This window comes from Armigeres subalbatus, chromosome 3 (genome assembly GCF_024139115.2).
Source record: "Armigeres subalbatus isolate Guangzhou_Male chromosome 3, GZ_Asu_2, whole genome shotgun sequence".
NCBI classification, from domain to species: domain Eukaryota; kingdom Metazoa; phylum Arthropoda; class Insecta; order Diptera; family Culicidae; genus Armigeres; species Armigeres subalbatus.
In genome coordinates this window covers 21439628-21465909 of record NC_085141.1, presented here as the reverse complement: position 1 = coordinate 21465909, position 26282 = coordinate 21439628, and the positions used below count along the sequence as shown (strand labels likewise).

Genomic DNA, 26282 nt, shown 5'->3' with positions numbered 1-26282 from the left:
ATTTAAACAAACAAAACTAAACTACTCATATTATACAAAACTCGAGAATTCAATAAATTTGTTTTAATTACATAAATATATTAGTTCCTTTTAAAATGTAAATTTCATAAGAAATCCAAAGAGTAATTTTGTAATACTCATGGATAATGGCACTAGATTCTTCATTTCAACAAACTGTTTCACGTAGTTTACGTCAGGCGGTCGTGTCTTGTACACAACCCTTATGATTTTTTCTTTCGGAACTCAATGACCGATCGGGCCAATTTTCAATCCCGAAAAACAAGGCCGCATTTAGCGTCGAATCCAACCTGTTGCGAACAAATCAGATAATAATATGTACCATATCGTGTATCTCACATTTTTACACACGCACATACATTCATACACACATGCAGACATTAAATCAAATCGTCGAGCTGAGTCGATTGATATTTAACCATAGTGTTATAGCCTTCTATCAAAAGTTTGGTTTTAGAGTGGTCATATAACCTTTCCGTATACGAGAAAGGCATGAATAGGAACGGTCAATCATATTTCCTTCCTTCATATGTGCTTCTTATGTGAATATGACAAAATTGAGCATTTTTTCATTCATATGAAATGATTCCAAGTTGGGTATATGTTAAATAGGTGTCAGTTATAGCTCTTTGCTCGGCATAAAACTTTTTACCTTTGTGGAAGACTTCCCGCTAGTTGCCCCGCAAAGGAGCAACCGCACTCCTGACAATAAAATATTTTCTATTTCCAGTCTAGAGAAAAAATGGTAGCGGTGTTGCTTTTGCTCAACAAACAGTTTGGTTCCCTCAACTCAGAGCTATTTGAACAGCTGCATAAAGTTGCCACACAAAATAAAAACTTTCTCATAAAGAGGATAGCCTGAAGGTTATTAATTAAAGTGCCGCTGCGGTTGAAAAAAAAAACAATATTTTTCAACTAGTTCAATGAAAACAACATCACCATCGCAATAGGCGCACCTGTAGCTGCAAGAATTCTAACTAACAGCAACACGGGTTTATCTGAGGCTTTTCCAAGTTTTTTCGTCTTCTCTTTTTTTTTTGTTGAATACGTTGAAAAGATCGGTCCCATTCCATATGTCATGCGTAGGTGTTGTGTTTCAGAATAGCAAAACTGATAAAAACTAACATGACATGTGGTCACTAAGTTCATTGCCAAGCGATTTTTTGTAATAATTTGGGGGTCGTCACCCTCCTTGGGCCCTCCTTAGCCGTGCGGTAAGACGCGCGGCTACAAAGCAAGACCATGCTGAGGGTAGCTGGGTTCGATTCCCGGTGCCGGTCTAGGCAATTTTCGGATTGGAAATTTTCTCGACTTCCCTGGGCATAAAAGTATCATCGTGCTAGCCTCATGATATACGAATGCAAAAATGGTAACCTGGCTTAGAAACCTTGCAGTTAATAACTGTGGAAGTGCTTAATGAACACTAAGCTGCGAGGCGGCTCTGTCCCAGTGTGGGGATGTAATGCCAAGAAGAAGAAGAAGAAAAAGAAGAAGAAAAGAAGGGCTTTCCCACCACCTATACGTAAAGTAGTTGTCAGTCATTGCCCTCTGCTCGGCCTCCTCACTCCTTACAATAAAACTTTTTCTTTTTCCGGTCTAGAGAAAAATCGCCTTTGTTCTGCAATCTGGTTCCCTCAACTCGGAGCTATTTCAACAGCTGCATAATGCTGCCACACCAAAACAAAACTTTCTATTAAAGAATGAGTCTTGAGAATAGTCTGGAGTTCCTGAATTCAAGTGGTTTTGCGGTAAAAAAAATTAAAAACTTGGAAATAGTCAAATTTCGCAAAGCGAAGAACATCATCATCGCAATTCTGTGGCCAGTGGAGATATATCAGCTTCCACACTGATATTCTTTCCTCCCCATTCATACGGAAGTTTGGCAGAAGGAAGGTCATGCGATTTATACCATCACGAATATTGCCCTTCGTTCTCTTTCAAATCGACTTCTATAAAAACATTCTTCATGCCTGCCGTATCCTAACGGAACTATCAATTCTATACTTTCGCCTCTAATTCTAATACGAACATGTACGTCTAAGTTTGGAGTTTTTTGTTGTTTTCTTCAGAGTTGTGTAAATGGATATGAGCAGGACAGAAATTAGAAATGAATAAAAGCAGTGAGAAACTAGATGTTCGAGGTGAGCACAAGGTAATAAAAAGTGAGTACTGAGAAATGGAACTAAGAACTTAGTAGTGAGCTGTGTGCAGTAGAAAATGAGAAGTGAGTAATGGGAAGTGATAAATGAGAAGTGAGTAGGGGGAAGTGAGATGCGATCGTTGCGCAGTGGAAAGCAGGAAGTGAGTAGTGAGGAAAACAGAAGTAAGAGGAGAGGAGTGAGGAATGATAATTGGGAAGTGGAAGCGAGATGCTGAGAAGTGAACAGTGATTTGTGAGATATAAGACAAAACGAAGAAGGAAGGAAGAAGAAGTAAGAAGGAAAAAGAAAAAACGAAGGAAGAAGAAAGAAAAATAAGGGAAATAGACGGAGGAATAAGGAAAAGAAAAGAGAAAGAAGGAATAAGGATGATAACTGGAGAAAGTAGAAGGAACAGGAAAAAAAACAAAAAATAAGGGAAAGGATAAAGAAAAAAGAAGAAAGTGGAAGGAAGAAGGAATACGGAAGAAGAAAGAAGGAAATAGGTAAAGGAAGAATGGAAAAAAAGAGCAAGAAGCAAGAGGAGAAATGGAGAAAATTGGAAAGAAAAAGGAATAATTTCACATGCTTTTATTCTCACATATCGTTTCTCACTCCTCGGTCCTTAGTTCCAACTTCTCATATTCTAATTCCCACTTCTCACCTCTCACCTCAGTTCTCACCTTTCATCACTCTTCAGTTCTTCTCTTCACTTCACTCACTTCTCAATGCCCACTACTCACCTCTCACTTGGCACTTATCACTTCTCTTTTCTCAATTCTCACTTCTCAATTCTTATTTTTTACTTTTTACTTCTCATATATTACTTCTTACTTCTTATTTCCTCTAACAGCTTCCTACAGCATTTTTATGTCTATTGAGGGCTTCCAGCCTTCTTGAAATGAGGCTTCCGGGCCTCTTGAAAGGAGGCTTCCGGGCCTCTTGAAAGGAGGCTTCAGGGCCCCTTAAAAGGAGGCTTCCGGGCCTCTTGAAAGAGGCCTGGCCTCTTGAAAGGAGGCTTCCTGGCCTCTTGAAAGGAGGCTTCTGGGCCTCTTGAAAGGAGGCTTCCGGGCCTCTTGAAAGGAGGCTTCTGGCCTCTTGAAAGGAGGCTTCTGGCCTCTTGAAAGGAGGCTTCAGGGCCTCTTGAAAGGAGGCTTCTGGGCCTCTTGAAAGGAGGCTTCCGGGCCTCTTGAAAGGAGGCTTCGGGCCTCTTGAAAGGAGGCTTCCGGGCCTCTTGAAAGGAGGCTTCCGGGCCTCTTGAAAGGAGGCTTCTGGGCCTCTTGAAAGGAGGCTTCCGGGCCTCTTGAAAGGAGGCCTGTGCCTCTTGAAAGCAGGCTTCCGGCCTTTTGAAAGGAGGCTTCTGGGCCTCTTGAAAGGAGGCTTCTGGCCTCTTGAAAGGAGGCCTGGGCCTCTTGAAAGGAGGCTTCCGGGCCTCTGGAAAGGAGCCTTCGGGCCTCTTGAAAGGAGGCTTCCGGGCCTCTTGAAAGGAGGCTTCCGGACCTCTTGAAAGGAGGCTTCTGGCCTTTTGAAAGAAGGCTTCGGGCCTCTTGAAAGGAGGCTTCCAGGCCTCTTGAAAGGAGGCTTCCGGGCCTCTTGAAAGGAGGCTTCCGGGCCTCTTGAAAGAAGGCTTCTGGCCTCTTGAAAGGAGGCTTCCGGGCCTCTTGAAAGGAGGCTTCGGGCCTCTTGAAAGGAGGCTTCCGGGCCTCTTGAAAGGAGGCTTCTGGCCTCTTGAAAGGAGGCTTCCGGGCCTCTTGAAAGGAGGCTTCTGGCCTTTTGAAAGGAGGCCTGGGCCTCTTGAAAGGAGGCTTGGGCCTCTTGAAAGGAGGCTTCCAGGTCTCTTGAAAGGAGGCTTCCGGGCCTCTTGAAAGGAGACTTCTGGCCTCTTGAAAGGAGGCTTCCGGGCCTCTTGAAAGGAGGCTTCCTGGCCTCTTGAAAGGAGGCTTCTGGGCCTCTTGAAAGGAGGCTCTGGGCCTCTTGAAAGGAGGCTTCCGGGCCTCTTGAAAGGGGGGCCTGGCCTCTTGAAAGGAGGCTTCTGGGCCTCTTGAAAGGAGGCTTCTGGCCTCTTGAAAGGAGGCTTCCGGGCCTCTTGAAAGGAGGCTTCGGGCCTCTTGAAAGGAGGCTTCGGGCCTCTTGAAAGGAGGCTTGGGCCTCTTGAAAGGAGGCTTGGGCCTCTTGAAAGGAGGCTTCCGGGCCTCTTGAAAGGAGGCTTCCGGGCCTCTTGAAAGGAGGCTTCCGGGCCTCTTGAAAGGAGGCTTCCGGGCCTCTTGAAAGGAGGCTTCCGGGCCTCTTGAAAGGAGGCTTCGGTGCCTCTTGAAAGGAGGCTTCTGGGCCTCTTGAAAGGAGGCTTCCGGGCCTCTTGAAAGGAGGCTTCTGGGCCTCTTGAAAGGAGGCTTCCGGGCCTCTTGAAAGGAGGCTTCCGGGCCTCTTGAAAGGAGGCTTCCGGGCCTCTTGAAAGGAGGCTTCCGGGCCTCTTGAAAGGAGGCTTCCGGGCCTCTTGAAAGGAAGCTTCCGGGCCTCTCGAAAGGAGGCTTCCGGGCCTCTTGAAAGGAGAGATTCGAGCTTCTTGAAATGAAGCTTCCAAGTCTCTTAAAAGGAGGATTCCAAGCCTCTTGAAAGAAGGGGTCCTAGCCACTTCAAAAAAGGCGTCCGAGTCTCTCAAAAGGAGTGTTTCGAGCCGTTTGAAAGGAGGTCTCTTGAAAGGAGGTTTCCGAGCTGCTTGCAAGGGGGCTTTTGAGAAGCGTAGGAGGAGGCTTACAATTATCGTTGTTGCACGAGCAACTGACTTTTTCGAAAAAAAAAGACTTCATGCCTTCAAATGGTGACTTCAGAACCTTCAGACTCTAGATTTTAGTTCGGAACCATATTCGTAAAATTATTTTGTTTCGATCGAGTAGAAGATGTTCAAAATGTGTTCATTCGACGTTTTATTCTGTTGGATTTTTGTTCTGCAGTCCTTCATGTGCTGGTTGTCAACGGCAGGACTAAATTGGCTTCAATTTACTGATCGCCATACATATTATGTACAAGACAAAGTTTTGAAATAAAAAAATACCAATTGTCAAAACTTTATCAATAAATTCAATATTATTAAATAAATAAAGATAAAGATAATACAGTCAAACCTCCATGAGTCGATATTGAAGGGACCATCGACTCATGGAAATATCGACATGTGGAATAGGAGATCTTTGGAAATCTGTTTGAAGGGACCATCACAGTAACCCAGAAAATATTTTTTAATATGGGATAATTTGCTTCCATGGGTCGATATCGAGTCATAGAACATCGACTCATGGAGGTTTGACTGTAAGGAGAAATGATGCAAAAGGTAGAGGAAACAGAAAAGAAAGGGAGCAGACGGAAGAGGGAATAATGAAGAAGAAAGCTCACTTAGCACTTCACTTTTCAATTCTCACTTTACATTTCTTACTTTTTACTTCTTATTTCTCATATTCCTTCTACTTACTTGTCACTTCTCACTTTCCACTTATCAGTTCGAATTTATCATTTCTCACTATGCACTTTTCACTTCTCACTTCTCACTGCTCACTTTTTCCTACTCACAATTTTTAGTAATTTAAGTAATTTTTAACTATTCGGCCAAACGGCATTCGGACAAATAGTCCGACAACGTGTATACAGTGCACGAGAACCGTTCCTGACAACATTCAGTTAGCGAGGTGAAAATGCATTGGAAAAGTAAATAATATCAAGTAAGGAAGGTACCGACTTACGGAGATAGGGAAAATATCGAGATACAGATCATCGGCAAAAACAATGTTTTGTGAATAACCCTAAAATGTAATCGACGATAGGGCCAATTTTCAATACGAAACAACCAGACTGCATTCCACGTCGATTGCAACTTGTTGCTATCAAATAATGCTAAGTAAAGTATGTTTCATATTATTGTACACATACACACACATACATACACACATACAGACATCACTTCAATTCGTCGAACTGAGTCGATTTGTATAAAACACTATGGGTCTCCGAGCCTTCTATCAAAAGGCCGGCTTTGGAGCAATCCTATAGGCTTTAAATGATGGAATCAAAACTTCAAAAAATTTACATAAATAGATATTAGACCATAGATAAAACCAAATGCAAATCAAATTAAACTCTATCCCACGTTCGACTCCAATTCGTTTCAAATTAAGATAGAAACCCAATCGAATTAAAAGCTCTCATACTGAAACGCACATGAAGCCCACATTGGACTTATTCACAAATTGTAACAAAATTAGTAAAATTCCTAGTAGAACGCCCACATCCGAGCGGCACTCACCTCGGTCACGTTCCGCCCGCCCACAGTTGTGGTGCAGTATCCGAATCTCGTTGTGGCCACGGATGTGCCGGCAGCACCACCTTTTCGGAAAAGAACACAAACAGAACAGGAAGAAAAGAGCAAATGTCATGAATCAATACAGCGCTGGGTGCTTCAAGAATTGAATATGTACGGCTGATTCTATGGGTAAAGTGCGTTCTGTGATGGTTGTATCTTCAAGTTTGAGATGATAAAATAAACGTGACCCTTCAAGGAAGGCTAATTTTTTTTCCAGTTGGATGAATATTCAATCGGTCAGCGTTGAAGTTTACTTAATCGACAGAAAGGAAAACGAGAAAATGAGATCAAGCAAAAGTTTACTGCATCATGTAGGTAGGGTGAGTATGTATTCGGATCAACACTGGACCGGGAAGATGATTGAGTTCCCATATCGTAGGAAATGAAGAACAAACTAAGACCAATTGGCTAACATATGTATAACTGATGCCAATTAGTGCCTTTTTCCCAGGAATCGGAAACCAATCAGCATCAAGTCTCATTCTCATAAAGTTGTACCTGGAATCGATATACATACGTCAGGGCCAGCCATTATTAGGTATCCGTTCCGAAAAGCTTTCAAGCGTAAAAGACGCGACAGAAACTGATTGAGAAATCAGGATCAAGAATAATTTGGAAGTCGATTGAAGCCTTTTCTGAGAAGGACCATTTAATACGCATAGTTTTTAATCATTTACCTGAAAAGCTGTTACATTAGACCTCTTCATGTTTTCAAAGAGTTTCAAAAATTCAGCCGGTCAGCCCAGAATCACAATTCTTATGTTAAAATAAGCCTTCAGACAAATTTTAAGCAAATTTGAATGAATTTTTAAGGTGGTTCAAGTCGATTCAGTGTTTTTGGGCTATTTTAAAGTTTCAAAGAAAATCTAACTAAAGATATAAACGCCGAAAATCATCGCAACAACCTCTAAATGAAAGCTTTTGGTGTGCTTTAAAAGTCTTGTAAACAATGCAACTCGCACCATTTTGGTTGTGACCATGTTAAAGTGATTTTCAAGCGCAAAACACTGTTTTTTTTTCAAAAGTCGTTGTTCTACAAAATGTTTATAGGGGAACGGTTCGCCACTTCATCTCATAGCTCCTATTTCCATCCCATCAAAAACAAAGCAATGGAAAGGAATTTGGTTTGTTTATTATTTTTGTGATTTTTTTCAGCAGTGAGCACGCATGTTGACGAAAAGAAGCGACGAATTTGGTGCCGTATTTCTTTGTTTAGCGATGAGATGGATATATGTAGGGGAAGGGGGTGCAATATGCCCTAGCTAAGCAAACACTGCTTTATTGTCTTATTTGTAACGCTATTCATGGGTATTTTTACATGATGCCATTCAAAAATTGACAAAAATCTCAATCATATTGATAATATTCACATTTCAAAAAAGTGGTGATATTTTGTTGCCGGAAAACTCATGAGGCAAAACGCCTTTTAGCTGGCAGCTCCTAGGGAACAAAGCACCACGCGTCCGCGAATCAGCATTCTGGTATGGATAGTGCGTGGAGACGCAAGTACATTGTAGGTTAGAGCCACTAGGGCATTTTGCCTCGCCAAAATGTTAGATGTTTCGTCAAAATGTGGAAATTTTCGGTTTTTCCGACGTTCCCATACACTATTTTGAAACTTTTTTCGCCTAACCTACATAATTTTAGATCTAGTTTTGTTACGGCCATCTTAATGACGATTCATATGAGGGAAACCACAGAAGGCGTTTTGCCTCGGGGGGGCGTTTTGGGGCCTCTTCCCCTACAGTGAGATGGAGATCGGAACAGTTCCCCTATTTATTACAAATTATTTCTACTTAAAACGGCTACGCAGTCTTTTAGGATTAAAATAGGATTCATATTTGTCCAACGTTTCGAAACGGGGTTGGTGTCTGAAACACCTTCACTGTGCATTTGCGACCCTCTTGGAGGTCGTTCAAAAATTACATTTTAAATTTGAAGGGGGGGGGGAGTCTGAGATTTGTGACAGAGGTGGAGAGGGGGTTGGTATTGTGTTACGTCCAGCCAACAAAAGTTGATTGCATTTAGTAATAAAAATGTATGATAAAATGTTAGTAATGATTTTAAGGTTGGCTGACGTTTAATCATCTTTTTCTTTCACGCGCACAGAAAAGATAGGATTTGATTTCGGAAGGGATTTCCTATGAAAAATCTTATCCTTTCTGTGCTTGTGCAATAGAAAAGTGATTAAACGTCAGCAAGCCTTATAAAAAATAGTGTTCGAAACCAAAATATACATTACACATGTACGTTCAAGGAGAGGGGTGATCAATGATTTGTTAAATTGTTGTGAAAATGCCAAAAAATGTTGGGCATACAAATTTTCGAACAATCCACCATTTTTTTTTTTTTTTTTCAAAAGAAAACGAACGAACTGTCAGCAATATCAATTACAAAACTGTTTTGCGTTCACTTTCAACGATAATCGTATTTTTCCGGTGTCCGAATCCCTTAAATTCCGGGTCCAGTACGAGTGAATCGGATCCGGTACGGGTGAATCGATCGAATTGTAAGCTTCCGGTCGTTTTTCGGCGTTCCCCGAGTAGGAGCGACGACATCGATTTAATAACAGAGTATGTTATGGCTCACGTATTGTGCATATGAATTTTTGGTATTATTCCTTTGATATTTCACCTCTTATGCAGGGCTAGTTCATAACAGAGTATGGTATCAATAACAAAATTAAGTATTATTGAGCCAATTTCTCCTGTTCGGGTCGAGAATGGGCGACGAGAAGGAGCTCTGCCACCGCGCGGCGATGTTCGACGGGACGAATTTCCCCGCTTGGAAATTTAGGAAGCTGACACAATTGGAGGAGCACGACTTGTTGGGATGCATCGAGAACGAAATTGTGAATGTGTCGGAATTACAGGTCGAAATCGCGGACTCGGCGGAGGTGCGGCACCGGAAGAAAATAGCACCCGAGAAGCGGCAGAAGAAGGGAAAGCATTGTAAGTCGATTATCGATCCTTGGAATCACGACGATCAGCTCAAGCACCTGCAAGGGAAATACGATACACCCAAGCATATGTGGGACGGGCAGGTGACAATTTTCGAGCGGAAGAGCGTAACGAAAAGAATACACTTGAACCGCCAGCTGCATGAGATGAAATACACTTCCGGGCTGCTGCAGGATCACTTCATAAATTTCGATCCGATGATACGGATGTACAGGAGCGCAGGAAGCATATCAATGACATCGACATAGTCTGTCGTTTGATGTTGTCCCGCGGCACGCAGTACGATGCTGTGGTCACATCGATCTAGGAGCCGAAGGAGCAGCTGACAATGGACTTGGTGACTTGCCAGCTCCTCGACGAGGAGGCCAAGCGAGAAGCGAAGAATGACCAGGCGGTTTTTTCTGGAGGGGCTGAACGGAACCACACGGTGCCCCCAGAAGCGAATATTATCGCACTTTCATGAACCTCCGCGGTTTTCTCACGAAAAGAAAGCTTTGAGCACCAGGAAAAGGATACGGGGTGTTTTAAAATCTTTCATCGGTGAAATTTTGAATACGCCCTATTTTGAAATTGTATGGTTTTCCCCATATACATGCATGTTTAGCTGCAAAATATAAACATATAGTGCTTTCCTTTTCAATAGTAATTAAATCAAGTATTGTTGAAATGCCAGTAGCAATACAAATAAATGAATGTTTTTCGACATTCGGGTAATGTGTCCAGCCCAAGTGAGTCTGTCATACAATAAGACTGGTCGAACTATGAATGTGATGGAACAACAGTGCTGAACGCGTAAGGTTTTGCTCTTAATTGCAAAGTTTACTCTCCAGATTAGACAATCCAATGTTTTCAAGGTAATAAACCCATATGTCAAGACATGTTATAATATTGAGTAAGTGATATGTTCCTAATGATCATGAAGATCGATCACGAAAAGCGCCGCAACTTCGTTTACGCTCTGTGTTTGGAAAGGAAATCCTAATAAAAGATGTGAGCAAAGGCCAATTCACTATTGCATTATCACGAAAAATTCAACGATTTTTATTGGATAATAGGTATTGTAAGAAAAGTGTCACATGTAAACATAATAAATTAAAACAAGCATAAAATATTCGGTTAAAAAAATTATTTTGAGCTTTTTAGTGGAATGTCTTCACTTGTCATAAGACGAGTTTGTACAATCCCATTGAATTCCACCACTTAATTGTATCTTGACAGATACGTATTTCGACCTCAACAGTAAGGCCGTCTTCAGTGTCTCGTACTTGACTCGACTTACTTAATAATTAAAATATTCGCTTTCCTAATGCATCAGTAATTGTCTAAGCACAGAGATGTAAAATTGAATGAAAATAAGAACAAATCACTGGTTACAAAAACTTACAAGGACAGATAAATCAACCCAAAACTTGAGTTCAAAAAACCTACTGAAGAGAACATCGCAACAAAATTTACCCAAAATTTCCCTTTCTTTGATTCTGATAGAACGAGAGCAAGATGCAAGCACCTCACTGGGGTAGTTTGGCCCAATAACCCAAATTTGAGTATATTTAATATTCTCAATTTTCTGTGTATCAAAGTTTACTTTGGGTAAATTAAACTTAGCTGTCAGTAAATTTTTTACATGTGATTCAAGGCAAACTACCTAGTGCTAGAAAAGTAATTTTATTTAAAATTAGGTTATTGGCCAAAAGTACGGTTTTGACTGAAGACAACCCACTTTCGGGTAGCTTTGGTTTTCCATGTAGCAAAAGACTCAATACTTATGCAATCTTTAAACCACCAGCTTAGCAAGTAATTCCATCCAAATTACTTGATTTTTAAAACATGGCTAGTTTCACTCACCTAAATGAATAGATCCTTTTACTTTTCCAAAATGGGTAAATTTTCCAGCAGAAGGAAAGAGATAGCAAACAAAAGTACCCATTAATGGGTAAACATAGGCATTTGCACACATCTTTTATTAGGATTGGCTTTCCAAACACAGAACGCAAACTAAGTTGCGGCGCTTTTCGTGATCGATCTTCATGACTATTGGGAACATATCACTTACTCAATATTATAACATGTCTTGACATATTGTTTTATTACCTTGAAAACATTGGATTGTCTAATCTGGAGAGTAAACTGTGCAAATAAGAGCAAAAACTTACCTTTCAGTACTGTTGTACCATCAGATTCATAGTTTTACCAATCTTAAGTATGACAGACTCACTTGGGCTGGACATATTACCCGAATGTCGAATAACATTCATTTATTTGGAAGATTTCGTATTGCTACTGGCATTTCAACAATACTTGATTTAATTACTATTGAAAAGGAAAGCACTATATATTTATATTTTGCAGCTAACATGGGGAAAATTTTAAAATAGGGCGTATTCAAAATTTCACCGATGAAAGATTTTAAAACACCCCGTAACCTTTTCCTGGTGCTCCAAGCTTTCTTTTCGTGAGAAAACCACGGAGGTTCATGAAAGTGCGATAATATTCGCCTCTGGGGGCACCGTGGACCATTAACGAAAGAAGAAAGTCTCACAGTTTGAGCCACTAACGCAGCCCATGAATATTGTCGTGGCGAAGAGTGAATGTGTAACGGCAAAGTATTGCGAGAAGATTAAAAAATTCGAACCGGGGTCCGACGGTCGACTGTCGGAAAGCTGTTCCGCAAACGTCAAATCACTTGTTGCACGGTAAAAATTTTGGTTTATTTTTTCGGTGTGAATGTTGATTATTAAAATCAACGAGAATATGCAACTTTAAACGAGTGTTACATGCCGCTATATTTTTTAAACAAGTTTTATGGTACTTTAAAGGCATTTTGTCATATATTTATGTGATTTTGAAACATTTTAGATTTCTCGAATCTTCTTGATATCAAGAAATATCAACACTTTTCGTACAGTGCATGCCATTTTGAAGTTTCCGACACTCAGTCTGCTTCTTCTTTGCTCCGCAAAATTAGAATTTTCTCTTTTCTCGCAATACTTTCCAGTTGTGTCGGTGATTGGCTATGACGTCGTTTTAGCGATGGTGACAGATGAGGCGGGATGCAACCTGCTCTCCATAAGCAAGATCGAATCAACTGGAATAAAGCTAATGTTCGAAGGAGGCAAGGTGGAGATTCTTCAAAACTCGGTGGCCAGAATGACAAGGTCTACGTGTTGAACATCTTCGCGCAAAAAAGTGAGTAGTATTGCATCATTTTTCGGAGAAGATTTGTAAGGCGATAGAACTGTTGGAGTCTGCTCCAACCGGTTGGGACGGTGACAGCTATTTAACGACATTCATCGATGATTAAACGCAATTCATCATCGTATTTCTGCTTCGGTCAAAGGGTGAAGTAGCCAGATATTTCAAACAGTACGGAGCGGAAATGACTGCAAAGTTCGGGGTCAATATCTCTCGGCTGCGCATCGACAACGGCGGAGAGTATGTGTTGGAAAACAAGAGAACCTCATCGAATAAATCCTCCTGATTCAACCTGTTGCCCACCCGACGTTTGCATAGCACCCTCTGTTGACCAGCTCCTGATTGTTTCGATGCTCCTCCAGGACTCCTGCTGACTAAACACAGCCTTTCGAACATTTCGACCTCTTGATGAACTCCCCCGGCGCTACCCATGATTTATGTGGCAAATCATGATCCCACTGCACCACGCGACTTATGCGACCAACCAACCAACCAAGCGATTGCCCAAGGAGGGAGCCCCTACTGGAGCTGGTCCTGGGCCGGGAACAGAGCAAGCGACTAGCGGCTAGAGGAAGGAGAGGTGCTACAGTTGCCTTCTAGTTCCAAGGCAAAACAGAAACGGCAGCATAAGAGGCAACGCTGCACCTGCTGATGTTGCTGTGGTTGATCGTTGTCGACCACTCACGTTAGCGGCCCGCCGACGGCTACGGATCATGTGGACAAGGGAGATGAATCAGTACATGATCCGTTGCTACTAAGTTTGCATCACGATGGAGACGGATATGTCCTGCAGAACGGCGATGCTGGAGATGCTCAATGAGAGGTTCCCTTGCTATGCACCCCAGCTCGATCAGAAGATGAGAATGATGGACGCGCGCCCCAAAGTACAAAAACCCGCGTGGATGCGACGTCTAGAGACCCGCATTGCCACATTGTGGTCAAAGATAGGTCGATTAGCACAGTACAAGCAGGGGAATCGATCAACTAAGCTAATGTTGTTGAATTTGTGTAACCCACAGAGCTCTGTGGTCTTACCGAGGTAAAACCCATGTACAGCGGTTGAATGTTCTTGCTAAAAGAGTGTGACGTTATGGAGCATGTTCGATGAGGAAGGAGCAAAACCAAATGATCAACATCAACAAAAAGGGGCCTACAACTACATCCTAAACAACAAAGCTGACTTCGGCGAAGCCCTTCCGGAGATAGGAGAAGTCACGCAGTCCAATTGGTCCAATCTGTGGGAGGTACTGCACTTGAATAAGATAGACGGTAACGTCATCAGGCTAATGCAGCACCCTATGGAGATGTGGAGCACATCCCTACACATTACCGATGGAGAAAAGGCGTTACGATCCAGGACTCTCAGCATCAGGAGGGGCATATTCTAAGGTGTACCTTTAGTCCTCTATGGTTTTGCTGTGCCATGAATCCTCTTAGCAGAGCACTCAACCAACACAACCAGGGCTATCATTTGAAGAGTGGGGAAAGGAGTACAAACATTACCCACACCTTCTTTATGGACGATTTTAAGCTGTTTGCGGAATCTGTGGAGAAGCTGTACCATTTTCTGCGGCTTGTAACGGTATTCAGCAACGACACCCGGATGGATTTTGGTATCGATAAATGTCCATCCATACATCTTCACCGGGGTCACCTGGTGGATGCCTACAGTTTCCGCGTCAACGAACAGGGGGAGTTTCGAAACATTGTTTAAGGCGAAACGTACAAGTTCCTAGGTTTACTGCAACCGAAGGGAATTCGCCACACGATGATCAAGAATTGCATCGTGTCAACGGTATTTTAACCTTCTTCGGATATTAGAAAAAACTTACGAATAAGATGTTAGGGTCATATTGACCCAGAAATGTAAATGCTTATAAAACAGTCAAATTATAACCGAATTACAAAGTTTATATACCGTTCGAAAGATAAACTCATCAATTTTGTGGCTATGTGGTGATATGCTGGTTCTGGAGATAATGGCCACCGGGAAACGACTTTCACGGGGACCTTGTCGGTCATATAAGGAGCATAAAATCGCTCCATATATGCCTTTCGATCGCTAATTCTTCATAAATTCTTTGAAAACGGTAATGTATGGTTCATGAGAGGGCTTCCGATGAAAGTGGCCACTCCTGGTACATGCAAGGTGCCCCCGGGGAACCCGCAGGAAGGGACATTTACGTTTTAGCACCAAAATATACCGTGCGGCGGCTCTGTCGTCATGATTTTCCACAAAATAGATGATAATGCACTCGAAATCGCTAAGTGACCACTTTGGCCACTCTTGGAGCCTATAAGGTGCCCCCGGGGAACCCGTAAAAGGGGACATTTCCGTTTTAACACCAAAATATGTCGTGCGACAGCTCTTTCGTCATGATTTTCCACAAAATAGATGATTATGTGCTCGAAATCAATAATTGACCACATTGGCCACTCTTGGAACCTATGAGGTGCCCTTGCGGAACCCGTAGAAAGGAATATTTTCGTTTAAACTCCAAAATATGCCGTGCGGTGGCTCATTCGTCATGATTTTCCACAAAATAGATAATAATGCGCTTGAAATCGCTAAGTGACCACATTGGCCACTCTTGGAGCTTATGAGGTGCCCTCGGGGAACCCGTAAAAGGGGACATTTCCGTTTGAACACCAAAATATGCCGTGCGGCAGCTCTTTCGTCATGATTTTCCACAAAATAGATAATTATGCGCTTGAAATCGATAAATGACCACATTGGCCGCTCTTGGAGTCTACCAGGGGCCCCCAGGGAACCCGTAGAATGGATATTTCCGTTTTAACACCGAAATATGCCGAGAGGCGACTCTTTCGGTGTATTTTCCCACCAAAGAGATGGTTATTTGCTCGAAATAAATAAGTGACCACATTGGTCACTCTTGAACCTATGAGGTTCCCTTGGGGAACCCGTAGAAAGGGACATTTTCGTTTGACACCGAAATATGTCGTGCGGCGGCTCTTTCGTCATGATTTTCCACAAAATAGATGATTATGCGCTATAAATCGATAAGTGACCACATTGGCAACGCCTGGAACCTTTGAGGGGCCCCCAGGGAACCCGTAGAATGGGACATTTCCGTTTTAACACCGAAATATGCCGTGCGGCGACTCTTGCGGTGTGTTTTCTCATTAAAGAGATGGTTATTCAGCTCGAAAACGCTAAGTGACCACATTGCCTACTCTTGGAGCCTATGGGGTGCCCTCGGGGCATCCGTAAAAGGGTACATTTCCGTTTAAACACCAACATATGTCGTGCGGCAGCTCTTTCGTCATGATTTTCCACAAAATAGATGATTATGCCATTGAAATCGATAAGTGACCACATTGGCCACTCTTGGAACCTAACAGGGGCCCCCAGGGAACCCGCAGGAGGGGACATTTCCGTTTTAGCACCAAAATATGCCGTGCGGCGACTCTTTTGGTGTGTTTTTCCACCAATGAGATGGTTATTCAGCTCGAAATCGATAATTGACCACATTGGCCACTCTTGGAACCTATGAGGTGCCCTCGGGGAACCCGTAGAAAGGGACATTTCCGTATTAGCACCAAAATATGCCGTGCGGCGGCTCTTTCGTCATGATTTTCCACAGAATAGATTATTATGCGCTTGAAATCGATAAGTGACCACATTGGCCACTCTTGGAACCAATGAGATGCCCACGGGGAACCCGTAGTTGGTGACATTTCCGTTTTTATACCGAAATGAATAAGTGACCACATTTTCCATTTTGGAACCTATGAAGTACCGTCTTGGAGCTCATAGGAGAAGACATTTCCGTGCTTACTCTTACTCTTACTTAGGGCCGATGCCCACGTAGCGTGTTTTCAAGCTGCGCGCACGCCGCTTCCACGCAAGATACCCGGCATCAAATGTAGTCGTGCACACGTTTACGTGCAAGCAGCGTGAAAAAACTTTACGTGGAAATCGGCCCTTAAAGACATGCCGTGCAGCGGCTGTTTCACTATAATTTTCCATCAAATAGTTAATTATGCTCTTGAAATCTAATATCAACCCGGGGGAACCCCAGACCCAGTTTCGGTAATTGTGAAAAACCGTGAAGAATCCATTGAAAGTGTCTGTGCACACAAAATCTCACTCACGTTTTAGGAACTATTCCTTAACCTAATTATTCGCAGTAAATAGCATTCGACGAAAATCTTACCCTATTGTTTCCTATTGAAAATTGGCCAGATCGGACTATGGGCTCCGAAGTTATGGCAAAAATACTAATTTCAGCAGCTGCATGGGAAAATCACTTTTCTGGCACTTATGCTCAATTTTAGAATGCAAATAAACAAATATGAAAAATAAGAGCTATCTACCTATTACTGTTATATTAGACTTTTCTTATATATTTCTCAACCCTTTTGAACGAACGATAAAGGCACCATCACCACTAGGTAGATTAATCTTGTTTTTTTTTCTATCAAATAGGTCATTCATTCTGAACTTAATATTTACAACCTACAAGGTACCCGCAGGAGTCTCACAGAAGAAGAGATTTTTTTATATCAAAATGTTGCGTTTTCATATCATTGTCCACGGCGATCGGTGAAAACCTCAAACTTCTATGAGTCGATATTGAAGGAACCATCGACTAATGGTAATATCGAGATGCGGAATAGAAACCCTTGGAGAGCTGTTCGAAGGAATCATCACAGTATCCCAGAAACTATTTTTTTAAGAAAAATATATTAAGCTCGTTTAGTGGAATGTATTAAACCGTCTAAGACGAATTAAGTACTGTCCATTTAATTCCACCAGTTAATTTTCGTTATCTTTGCAGATACGTATTTCGACCACAACCGACTTGACCAAAACAATCGCAACTTACACTATTTATACTACGCTAGGTACCTAATCTAATCTTATTTGCCTATTTTGTTTACCTAAACAGTAAAGTACTTTATTGTTTAGGTAGAAACTTGAAAACCAAGAGCTGCCATTTCCCTGATCCTTATTCAACAGCGCTGTTTGTACCTGTCGGTGGATTTAAACTCTCAGCTACATCGAGTTTCCATGGGAAGAGACATTTCTTATACATTTCGTACCGTACATTGGGTGATTTCATCACATGATCCACAGGATGCAGACGATCTGAGCGAAGAAGGAAAATTCGAAGGAACTATCGATTTTCATCTTGGAAACAGCGAAGATCAACGGATACCAGGAGAGGACTATACGAGCGATCATCAACAAGAAGGAAAGGACCTTACGACGAAATGGACATACAACGCTGACACCGATAGAGGAGCCGCTGAAATAGAGTTTTGGTCCCATATGATACAACACTTATCACCAACCAGCTACGCCTCGACTAAGGAAATTCATCGATCTAGTATTCTCCAGTAGAAGCAACCAACTCAAGTCTCTATTGGTTCAACGAAGGATAAAGTAGAAATGTTGAATAAGGCAGGCGTTTATGATAAGTTGTATCTAATGTGAAAAAATCTATGTAGGCCAAACAAAAGATCATTAGATATAAGGTTCAAGGAACATATGGCGGAAGTGAGTAAGGCGAAAAGAGAAACGATAAGTGATTCCTTACGAATTTAGATCTAAGGTAGCAGAGCATGTGTATAAGGAAAATCACCCAATTACGGCATCAAATATTAAAATCTTAAGAAATGTCTCTTCCCATGGAAACTCGATGTAGCTGAGAGTTTGAAATCCACCGACAGGTACAAACAACGCTGGTTGAATAAGGATCAGGGAAACGGCAGCTCTTGGTTTTCAAGTTTCGAGGCTCAATAAAGTAATTTACCCTGTATAGGTAAATAAAGTAGGCAAATAAGATTAGATTAGTACCTAGCGTAGTATAAATAGTGATGTTTATGCGATTGTTTTCAAGTCGAGTCAAGCATAAGACTGAAGACGACCACACAGTTGTGGTCGAAATACGTATCTGCAAAGATAACGAAAATTAACTGGTGGAATTAAATGGACAGTACTTAATTCGTCTTAGACGGTTTATTTTTTTAATTTGACTCAGTACTCAATTTCAAATGAAAAACAATTTCAAGCGCATAACCAACTTTTTGAAGACTTGTGGCCAGGGTAGACAATGATAGAAGAAGATACAGCTGCCGCAAGCGGCACAATACATTTGATATAACCATGAAAATGTCCTCTCCTACGGGTTCGCAGGGCATCTCAAAGATGCCAAGAGTAGACAATATCACTAATCAACTCAAAGCACATGACCATCTGTTTGGTAGAAAATAACAAAGAAAGAGCCACCGCACGGCATATTTTGGTGTTAAAATGGAAATGTACTCTTCTACGGGCTCCCGGAGGCACCTCATAGGTTCTAAGGGTGGACAATATGTCAATAATCGATTTCGAGGGCACCTATTTGGAGGAAAATCATGACGAAAGAGCCGCCGCATGACATATGTTAGTGTAAAAATGGAAATGTCATCTTCTACGTGTTCTCCGAGGAAGCCTCATAGGTTTCAAATGTAGCCAATTTGGTCACTTATCGATTTCGAGCGAACGTCCATCTGTTTGATGGGAAAATACCAAAAGAGCCGCCGCACGGCTTATATTGGTGTAAAAATGGAAATGTCCCCTTCTACGGGTTCCCTGGGGGGCCCTCATAGGTTCTAGGCGTTGCCAATGTGGTCACTTATCGATTTCAAGCGCATAATCATTTATTTTGTGGAAAATCATGACGAAAGAGACGCCGCACGGCATATTTTCGTGCTAAAACGGAAATGTCCTCTCATACGGGTTCTCCGGGGGCACCTTGCATGTACCAGGAGTGGCCAATGTGGTCATTTAGCGATTTCAAGAGCATAACTATCTGTTTGGTGGAAAATCATGACAAAAGAGCAGCCGCACGGCATATTTTGTGGTCTTTTATCGATTTGAAGCGCATTATCATCTATTTTGTGGAAAATCATGACGACAGAGCCGCCGCACGGTATATTTTGGTGCTAAAACGGAAATTTCCTCTCCTGCGGATTCCCCGGGGGCACCTTGTATGTACCAGGAGTGGCCAATGTGGTCACTTATCGATTTCAAGCGCATAACGATCTGTTTGGTGGAAAATCATGACAAAAGAGCCGCCGCACGGCATATTTTGGTGCTAAAACGGAAATGTCCCGTCCTGCGGGTTCCCCGGGGCACCTTGCATGTACCAGGATTGGCCACTTTCATCGGAAGCCCTCTCATGGACCATACATTACCGTTTTAAGAGAATATATGAAGAATTAGCGATCGAATGGCATATATGGAGCGATTTTTATGCTCCCCTTATATGACCGACAAGGTCCTCGTGGAAGTCGTTTCCCGGTGGCCATTGTCTCCAGAACCAGCATATCACCACATAGCCACAAAATTGATGAGTTTATCTTTCGAACGATATATAAACTTTGTAATTCGGTTATAATTTGACTGTTTTATAAGCATTTACATTTCTGGGTCAATATGACCCTAACATCTTATTCGTAACTTTTTTTGTGGGGTCGTTCCTGTTGCACCTTAAAATACTTTTTTCATGTCAGATGCTTCATTTCCACAAAATATTAAAAGTCAAGAAATTTCAGAACGATCGGATTATCAGGTAAAAAGTTATTCTACTTTGAAGTTTCGTTTTGGGTCATATTGACCCCAACATCTTACTAAGGTTAAAAAGCTTCTTTCCGACGGTAACAAAGTTGTTTTGATAGTTCAGGTACATCCAAGGACAGGCAATGATGCCAGATTTATTCATTTATACAGGTACTAGTTTATTTGTGGACGCAATAGCGCCCGTGGCAAGTGTTTTTTTTTTCAATTTTTAAGAGTGATATATTCTTTTCTGCATTTGAAAAAATCAAAATTTTCAACGTCTGTTGTCTGTTTTTTTATTATCAAATGCTGTGTCTGGTTGTCTAAGGTTGTCACTGGTTTTGTTTTCTGCATCTGATAGTAAAAAGGAATTGAAGTGTTAAATATTTTATTTTTTTGTGAGAATTTCCCCGCGTGCTGCGTCTGGTTGGCTAGTCACCGGACAGACAAACAGGGCTTTTATATATATGATACAAGGTAAATTCAAAATAATCAATTTAGGGTAAAATCAATATCATAACACCTTCCTTTGCTTCAAGATAGCTCTCACCATACTGCTTAGACCTCCAACTCGTAATCGCCCTGCCACAGCGGACGTCGGGTAGTGCGCTTCGGACGACCGAGGGTATCTGGGCGCACTGTTGATGAGCGATGTTGATCGGCCTCTGATGACGGGTACTGTTCAGCACTTATATGCCCGAAAGGAGTGCTGTGGCCTTCTCCTGATGGTTCGAACTTGATTGAAGACGACTTATTGGCTCCTGGTGTTTGTACCTGTTGATCTCTTCGACTGGCCGCACTGAGGAAGCTGCCTACGGATGTTTCGTCCTGGCGATCTTCATTGTTGTTGTGCGATTCTGCAGTGTTCTGGTATCCACCGAATGCAGACGTGTTCGCATCCCGCAGATATTTTCTGTTTCTACGATACGTCGTTTCTCCTACTTGCACTCGGTAATCCCGATCGTTAAGAACTTCAGCTACCCTGCCTCTGGTCCATTCCGTAGTACTCTCTGGTTTCAGCTGTACGTACACTTCCTGTCCTAGTTGAAGTTTAGGCAGCTCCTGCACTTCACGGTCGTGATGGAACTTAGACTTCACCTTTCTTGTTTCTATAGCATCTCTTACTCGATTTGAATCCACCGGCATTATTTGCAGGTGGTGTTGCGGAACTGGAAAAATCCCTCTGGTTTTCCTGCCCATAAGCTTCTGCGTTGGAGAGTACCCGTCGGACTGTGGAGTGTTACGCCATTCCAGCAATGCTAGCCATATATCCTTTCCTTCTTCTAGAGCCTTCTTTATCACGTTCTTTCCAATCTTGACCGCTGATTCCGCCTTCCCGTTTGCTTCGTGGTGGTATGGAGTACTGTTTGAATGCAGGATGCCGTACTCCCTCATGAATTTCATCCACTCTTCGCTAGTGAACTGTTTAGCCGAATCCGTGATCACTAGGCGGGGAATTCCGAAACGGCTAAAATTGCGCTTCAAACAATCAATCAGCGACTTCGTCGTTTGATTGGTGATTACGTCGACGTCGAAAAAATTTGAGAAGTGATCGACGGTGATCAACAGAATGTACTTCTTCGCCGCTATCGAAATTTCTGCCAGGTCCATCGACACTATGTCATAGGGAAAAGACGGTATTCGTATACTCTGCATTGGCTCATTGGCTTGACAAGGTTTGAATTTGTTACACGCCTCACACTTCTTGACGTAGTTCCGGATGTGGTCGTTCATGTTGGGCCAGTACACCACCGTTCGCGCTTTTCGAAGTGTATCCTGTTCGCCCTGATGACTGTAGTGTAGTAGATCCAACGCTTTCATTCGACTTTTCGCTGGAACCACAATTCGTTCACCTCGCAGAATTATCCCATCTTGCATCACCAGCTCGCTGTGGAACGGATAGTACGGTTTCGCGCCCTCCGTTACCGAATTCCTGTCCTTTGGCCATCCATTCATTATGTAGCACTTCAGCGTTGTGCAAATTTCGTCCTGTTCCGTTTCCATCTTGATGTGTTTCAACAAATCATCCTGTATCTCGAGGTTCTACAGTGTGTTGACCTCTTCAACCGCTTTCCCCAAGGCGTCCATTTCTTCGTCATCCGCTGATTGCTCCATGTTCACGTTCCTAGAGAGAGTATCGGCCAGAATCAACTTACTTCCCTTCACAAATTTCACATCCAGGTTATACCGTTGGAGACTCAAAGCCATCCTTTGGATTCGCTTCGGTGCTGACGCTATCGGCTTCTTGAAGATTGCCAATAATGGCTGATGGTCGGTCTCTACGATCACGTGCTGACTTCCAAAAATATACGGATCAAACCTTTTGCATGCGAACAAAATTGCCAGAGTTTCTTTTTCTATCTGCGCATAATTTTGCTCAGTTTTCGTTAGCATGCGTGAGGCGAACAGTATCGGTTGTCCCTGCTGCATGAGGACAGCTCCTACAGCGTAGCTGCTTGCGTCACATTGGATCGTTGTCTGGATCCTAGGGTTGTAATATTTGAGAGATGTTATCTGCGCAATTTGGTTTTTTAAAGCCACGAACGTTTCCCTGCGACGTTTTCCCCAAGACTACGCATCTTCCGCCAATGCATCTCGGAGTTCCACGCTCATCTCCGAAAGTTTCGGAATAAACTTCGACATGTAGTTTGCAAGGCCCAAAAATCGTTGCAGCTCCGCTGCGTTGCTAGGTTGGGGCATTTTACTTATCGCGCTAGTCTTACCTGGATCTGGTTTCAAACCATCCTTCGAGAGCACGTGACCGAAGAACTGGACTTCGGATCGGTTCAACCGCATCTTCGTCCGGTTCAGTTTTATTCCCGTCTGCTTGCAGCGTTCTAGCAGAGCGGTTAAACACTGGTTGTGATTCACCATCGCTTCCTGTTCGGTCTTTCCTCTGCCGACGCACAGTATATCATCTGCAAGAATTTCAATTCCTTCCAATCCGTGGAGTGCTTGGCATAGCTTTTGCTGAAAAATTTCCGGCGAGCAGGATAGTCCGAATGGCAGCCTCTTCCAGACGTATCGGCCAAACAGAGTCCAGAACGCCGTCAGCTTGCTACTTCGGTCATTCAATTCGACGTGCCAGAAACCGTTGCGGACATCGAAAGTCGAGAACACCTTTACGTCGTGCAGATCAGGCAAGATCTCTTCTAGCGTCGTCATCTGGAATCTCGGCCGTTTGATCGCTTGATTTAGTTCCACCGGATCAAGACAAATTCGCACTTTTTCTTTCCTCACTACAATCACTATGTTGCTTGTCCATTCAGTTGGTTGGTCCACTTTTTCTATAATTCCTCTTCCTTCCAGATCATTTAGTTCGCACTTTAGTTTTTCTCTCAACAGTACAGGAACTCTTCTCGGTTCTTGATGCTTCGGCAAATCATCACTCATTTTTATGTCCACTTTTCCTTCCAGCTTTCCATCCCCATTGAACACATCTCCATACCTCTTCACAATTTCTTCCGCTTCAGTGTTCTTCTCGCACTTTCCTTCTCCTAAACCTCGTTCACACGTGTGTACGTCGTGCACACTAATAATCCCCAGAGCTACGCATGTTTTGAAGCCTAAGAGTGGCATCTGCAACACTCCCTTTGGAAGTTCGACCACTTGAAACGCCACTTTAAACTTTTTTCCACTGCTTTGGTGTCGGAGCACTACGACCCCAATCGACGGAATCATATTTCCTCCAAAACCTTTGAGTTTGGTTACACTGGCTTCCAAGTCGACTGCTCTGCCCACCAATTTATGAAGCTGATGCCGCGAAATCACATTGCAGGATGCGCCTGTGTCTACCTGACACTTAATTGCCTTAGGATCGGCTTTTTCATAGGCAAATTTCACTTCCGTGGTGATATTCTTCTCTATCACGTTCACATTCTCTACAACCGCAATATACTCGGAATCCTCACTACTTTCGCCCTGATCATCTATCGTCCTCACTCTTGCCGTACGGTTTTGTCTGGAACGAACCACCCTCTGGCCATTCTCTTCTTCTTCATTCCTCCTCGAACGGCACACTTTCGCGAAATGGTTCAGTTTTCCACAGATCCGACACTTCACGTTTTTCGCCGGACAATTGTCGCGGTCACCGACTTTATGGTCTTTACGTCCACAGTACCTGCATGGCCATTTATCACTGCGCGAATACTCCGCTCTCACTTTCGCAATAATTTCGGAGTTTGGTTCAGTCTCACTCGGTTCTTCCTTCACACAAATTGCAGCCATACGATTCTCGACCAACTTTTGCGAGCGGCACACGTCGATTGCATCGGGCAACGTTAGATTTCGCGTTTTTAAAAGCACTTTTCTCGCCTCGTCTGACTGGATCCCGATCACAATCCGATCCCTTATCAACGAATCTCGCAAGTTTGCAAAATTGCACGTCTCAGCCAGTTTTCGCAATCTACTTACAAACTGGTTTATATCCTCTTTGTCACCCTGCTTTGCTGAGTTGAAAACAAATCGCTCGTACGTCTCATTTGTTTGCGGTAGGCAATAACCTTCAAGCGCAACGAGAATTGCCGCCGGCGTTGCTTGTTGTGCCTCTGGAAGCAATGTATTGAGCACTTTCACCGCGTCCAACCCCAAAAAGTTTTTCAACAAGGCCACTTTCACTATGTCGGGTTTGTTTTCGATTTCTGCCGCAAGAACGTAAATATCCCAAGATTGCCGAAAATCGCGAAACTCTTCTGCCAAATGCTCACTTCCCACATTCAAGGGATTCGGCGGACGCACCCCTAATATGCTCATGTTTGCTGCTGGAATTTGTGCTACGTGTACTGCTGACAAGCTGGTGTGCTGGTGTTAGTGGATTATCCTCTTCCAGTACCCACCACGACACTGCCACCAATGCGTTTACTATGCCTTTTGTTCTCCGATACGGGTTTCATCGTGGTGATGCCGATTTTTCCTCCTGGTACTAGCGAGAACTCGCAACTCCGAGATTCCGGTATTAATCGATTCCGCCACTAAAGCCGCTTCCGAATAGCAACTTTTTCCGATTAAATTTCGACCGTTACACGTGAAAATACCGAAAAAAGATGCACCACTTCTGACACCATGTTTTGATAGTTCATGTACATCCAAGGACAGGCAATGATGCCAGCTTTATTCATTTATATAGGTATACAAGGTAAATTCAAAATAATCAATTTAGGGTAAAATCAATATCATAACAAAAGTGAAGGCGATAAACAAAAGTGAAGGCGATGGTGAAGTGGACCAAGACTGACTTAAAGGCGTTAGAACGAGCAGTACGAGTGGCGTTCATCAAGCATTACATGCACCATTCAAAATTGTCCCTACCACGTAGAGTAGGATGAAGAGGTGTCGTCGATATACAAGCACTATTTGTTTCGCAGATTCAGCAGTTGTGGAGATACTTCGTGGAGAATCAGAACCGCCACGAAATCTATCGCGCTATGTGTGAAGCTGACGGGTGCCTGACTATCAACTGAATTGCGACATCGACGAGATGATCGCATCGTGGAAGCAGAAGAAGTTGCATGGGACGTACCCCCATCAACTGGAGCGGCGTCGACTACGTGACTGCCCGGGGTAGGTGAATGCATGTTTGTTGAACGATTTGGTTTGTACTACACTGAGACCTACTTGCCAGTTGCGAAGGTAGACATTCATTTTTCATTTATTTCGTTTACATCTAAACAGATAACACTGAATCAACAATTTGACGCCACAATACACGGTTCGAGGCCGCATCTCTCCATCCTCGGATACGCCCCACGCTCGCCAAGTCGTTTTGCACCTGGTCTGCCCATCTCGCTCGCTGCGCTCCACGCCGTCTCGTACCTGCCGGATCGGAAGCGAACACCATCTTTGCAGGGTTGCTGTCCGGCATTCTTGCTGCATGTCCTGCCCATCGTACCCTTTCGGCTTTAGCTACCTTCTGGACACTGGGTTCGCCGTAGAGTTGGGCGAGCTCATGGTTCATTCTTCACCGCCACACACCGTCTTCTTGCACACCGCCAAAGATGGTCCTAAGCACCCGTCTCGCGAATACTCCGAGAGCTTGTAACCTATGTTGTACAAAC

At 43.1% G+C, this 26282-nt stretch overlaps 1 protein-coding gene across 3 annotated transcripts in view; it reads right to left on the bottom strand.

Annotated features, from left to right (window-relative positions):
* Positions 1 to 26282, bottom strand: part of LOC134219374 (adipokinetic hormone/corazonin-related peptide receptor variant I) — a 337296-nt gene that overhangs the window by 4531 nt on the left and 306483 nt on the right. For all 3 annotated transcript variants that reach the window (XM_062698093.1, XM_062698094.1, XM_062698095.1), the window contains one exon: positions 6451 to 6530. In XM_062698093.1, the coding sequence (XP_062554077.1) occupies positions 6451 to 6530 (80 nt within the window). The remainder of the gene's footprint in view (positions 1 to 6450; positions 6531 to 26282) is intronic.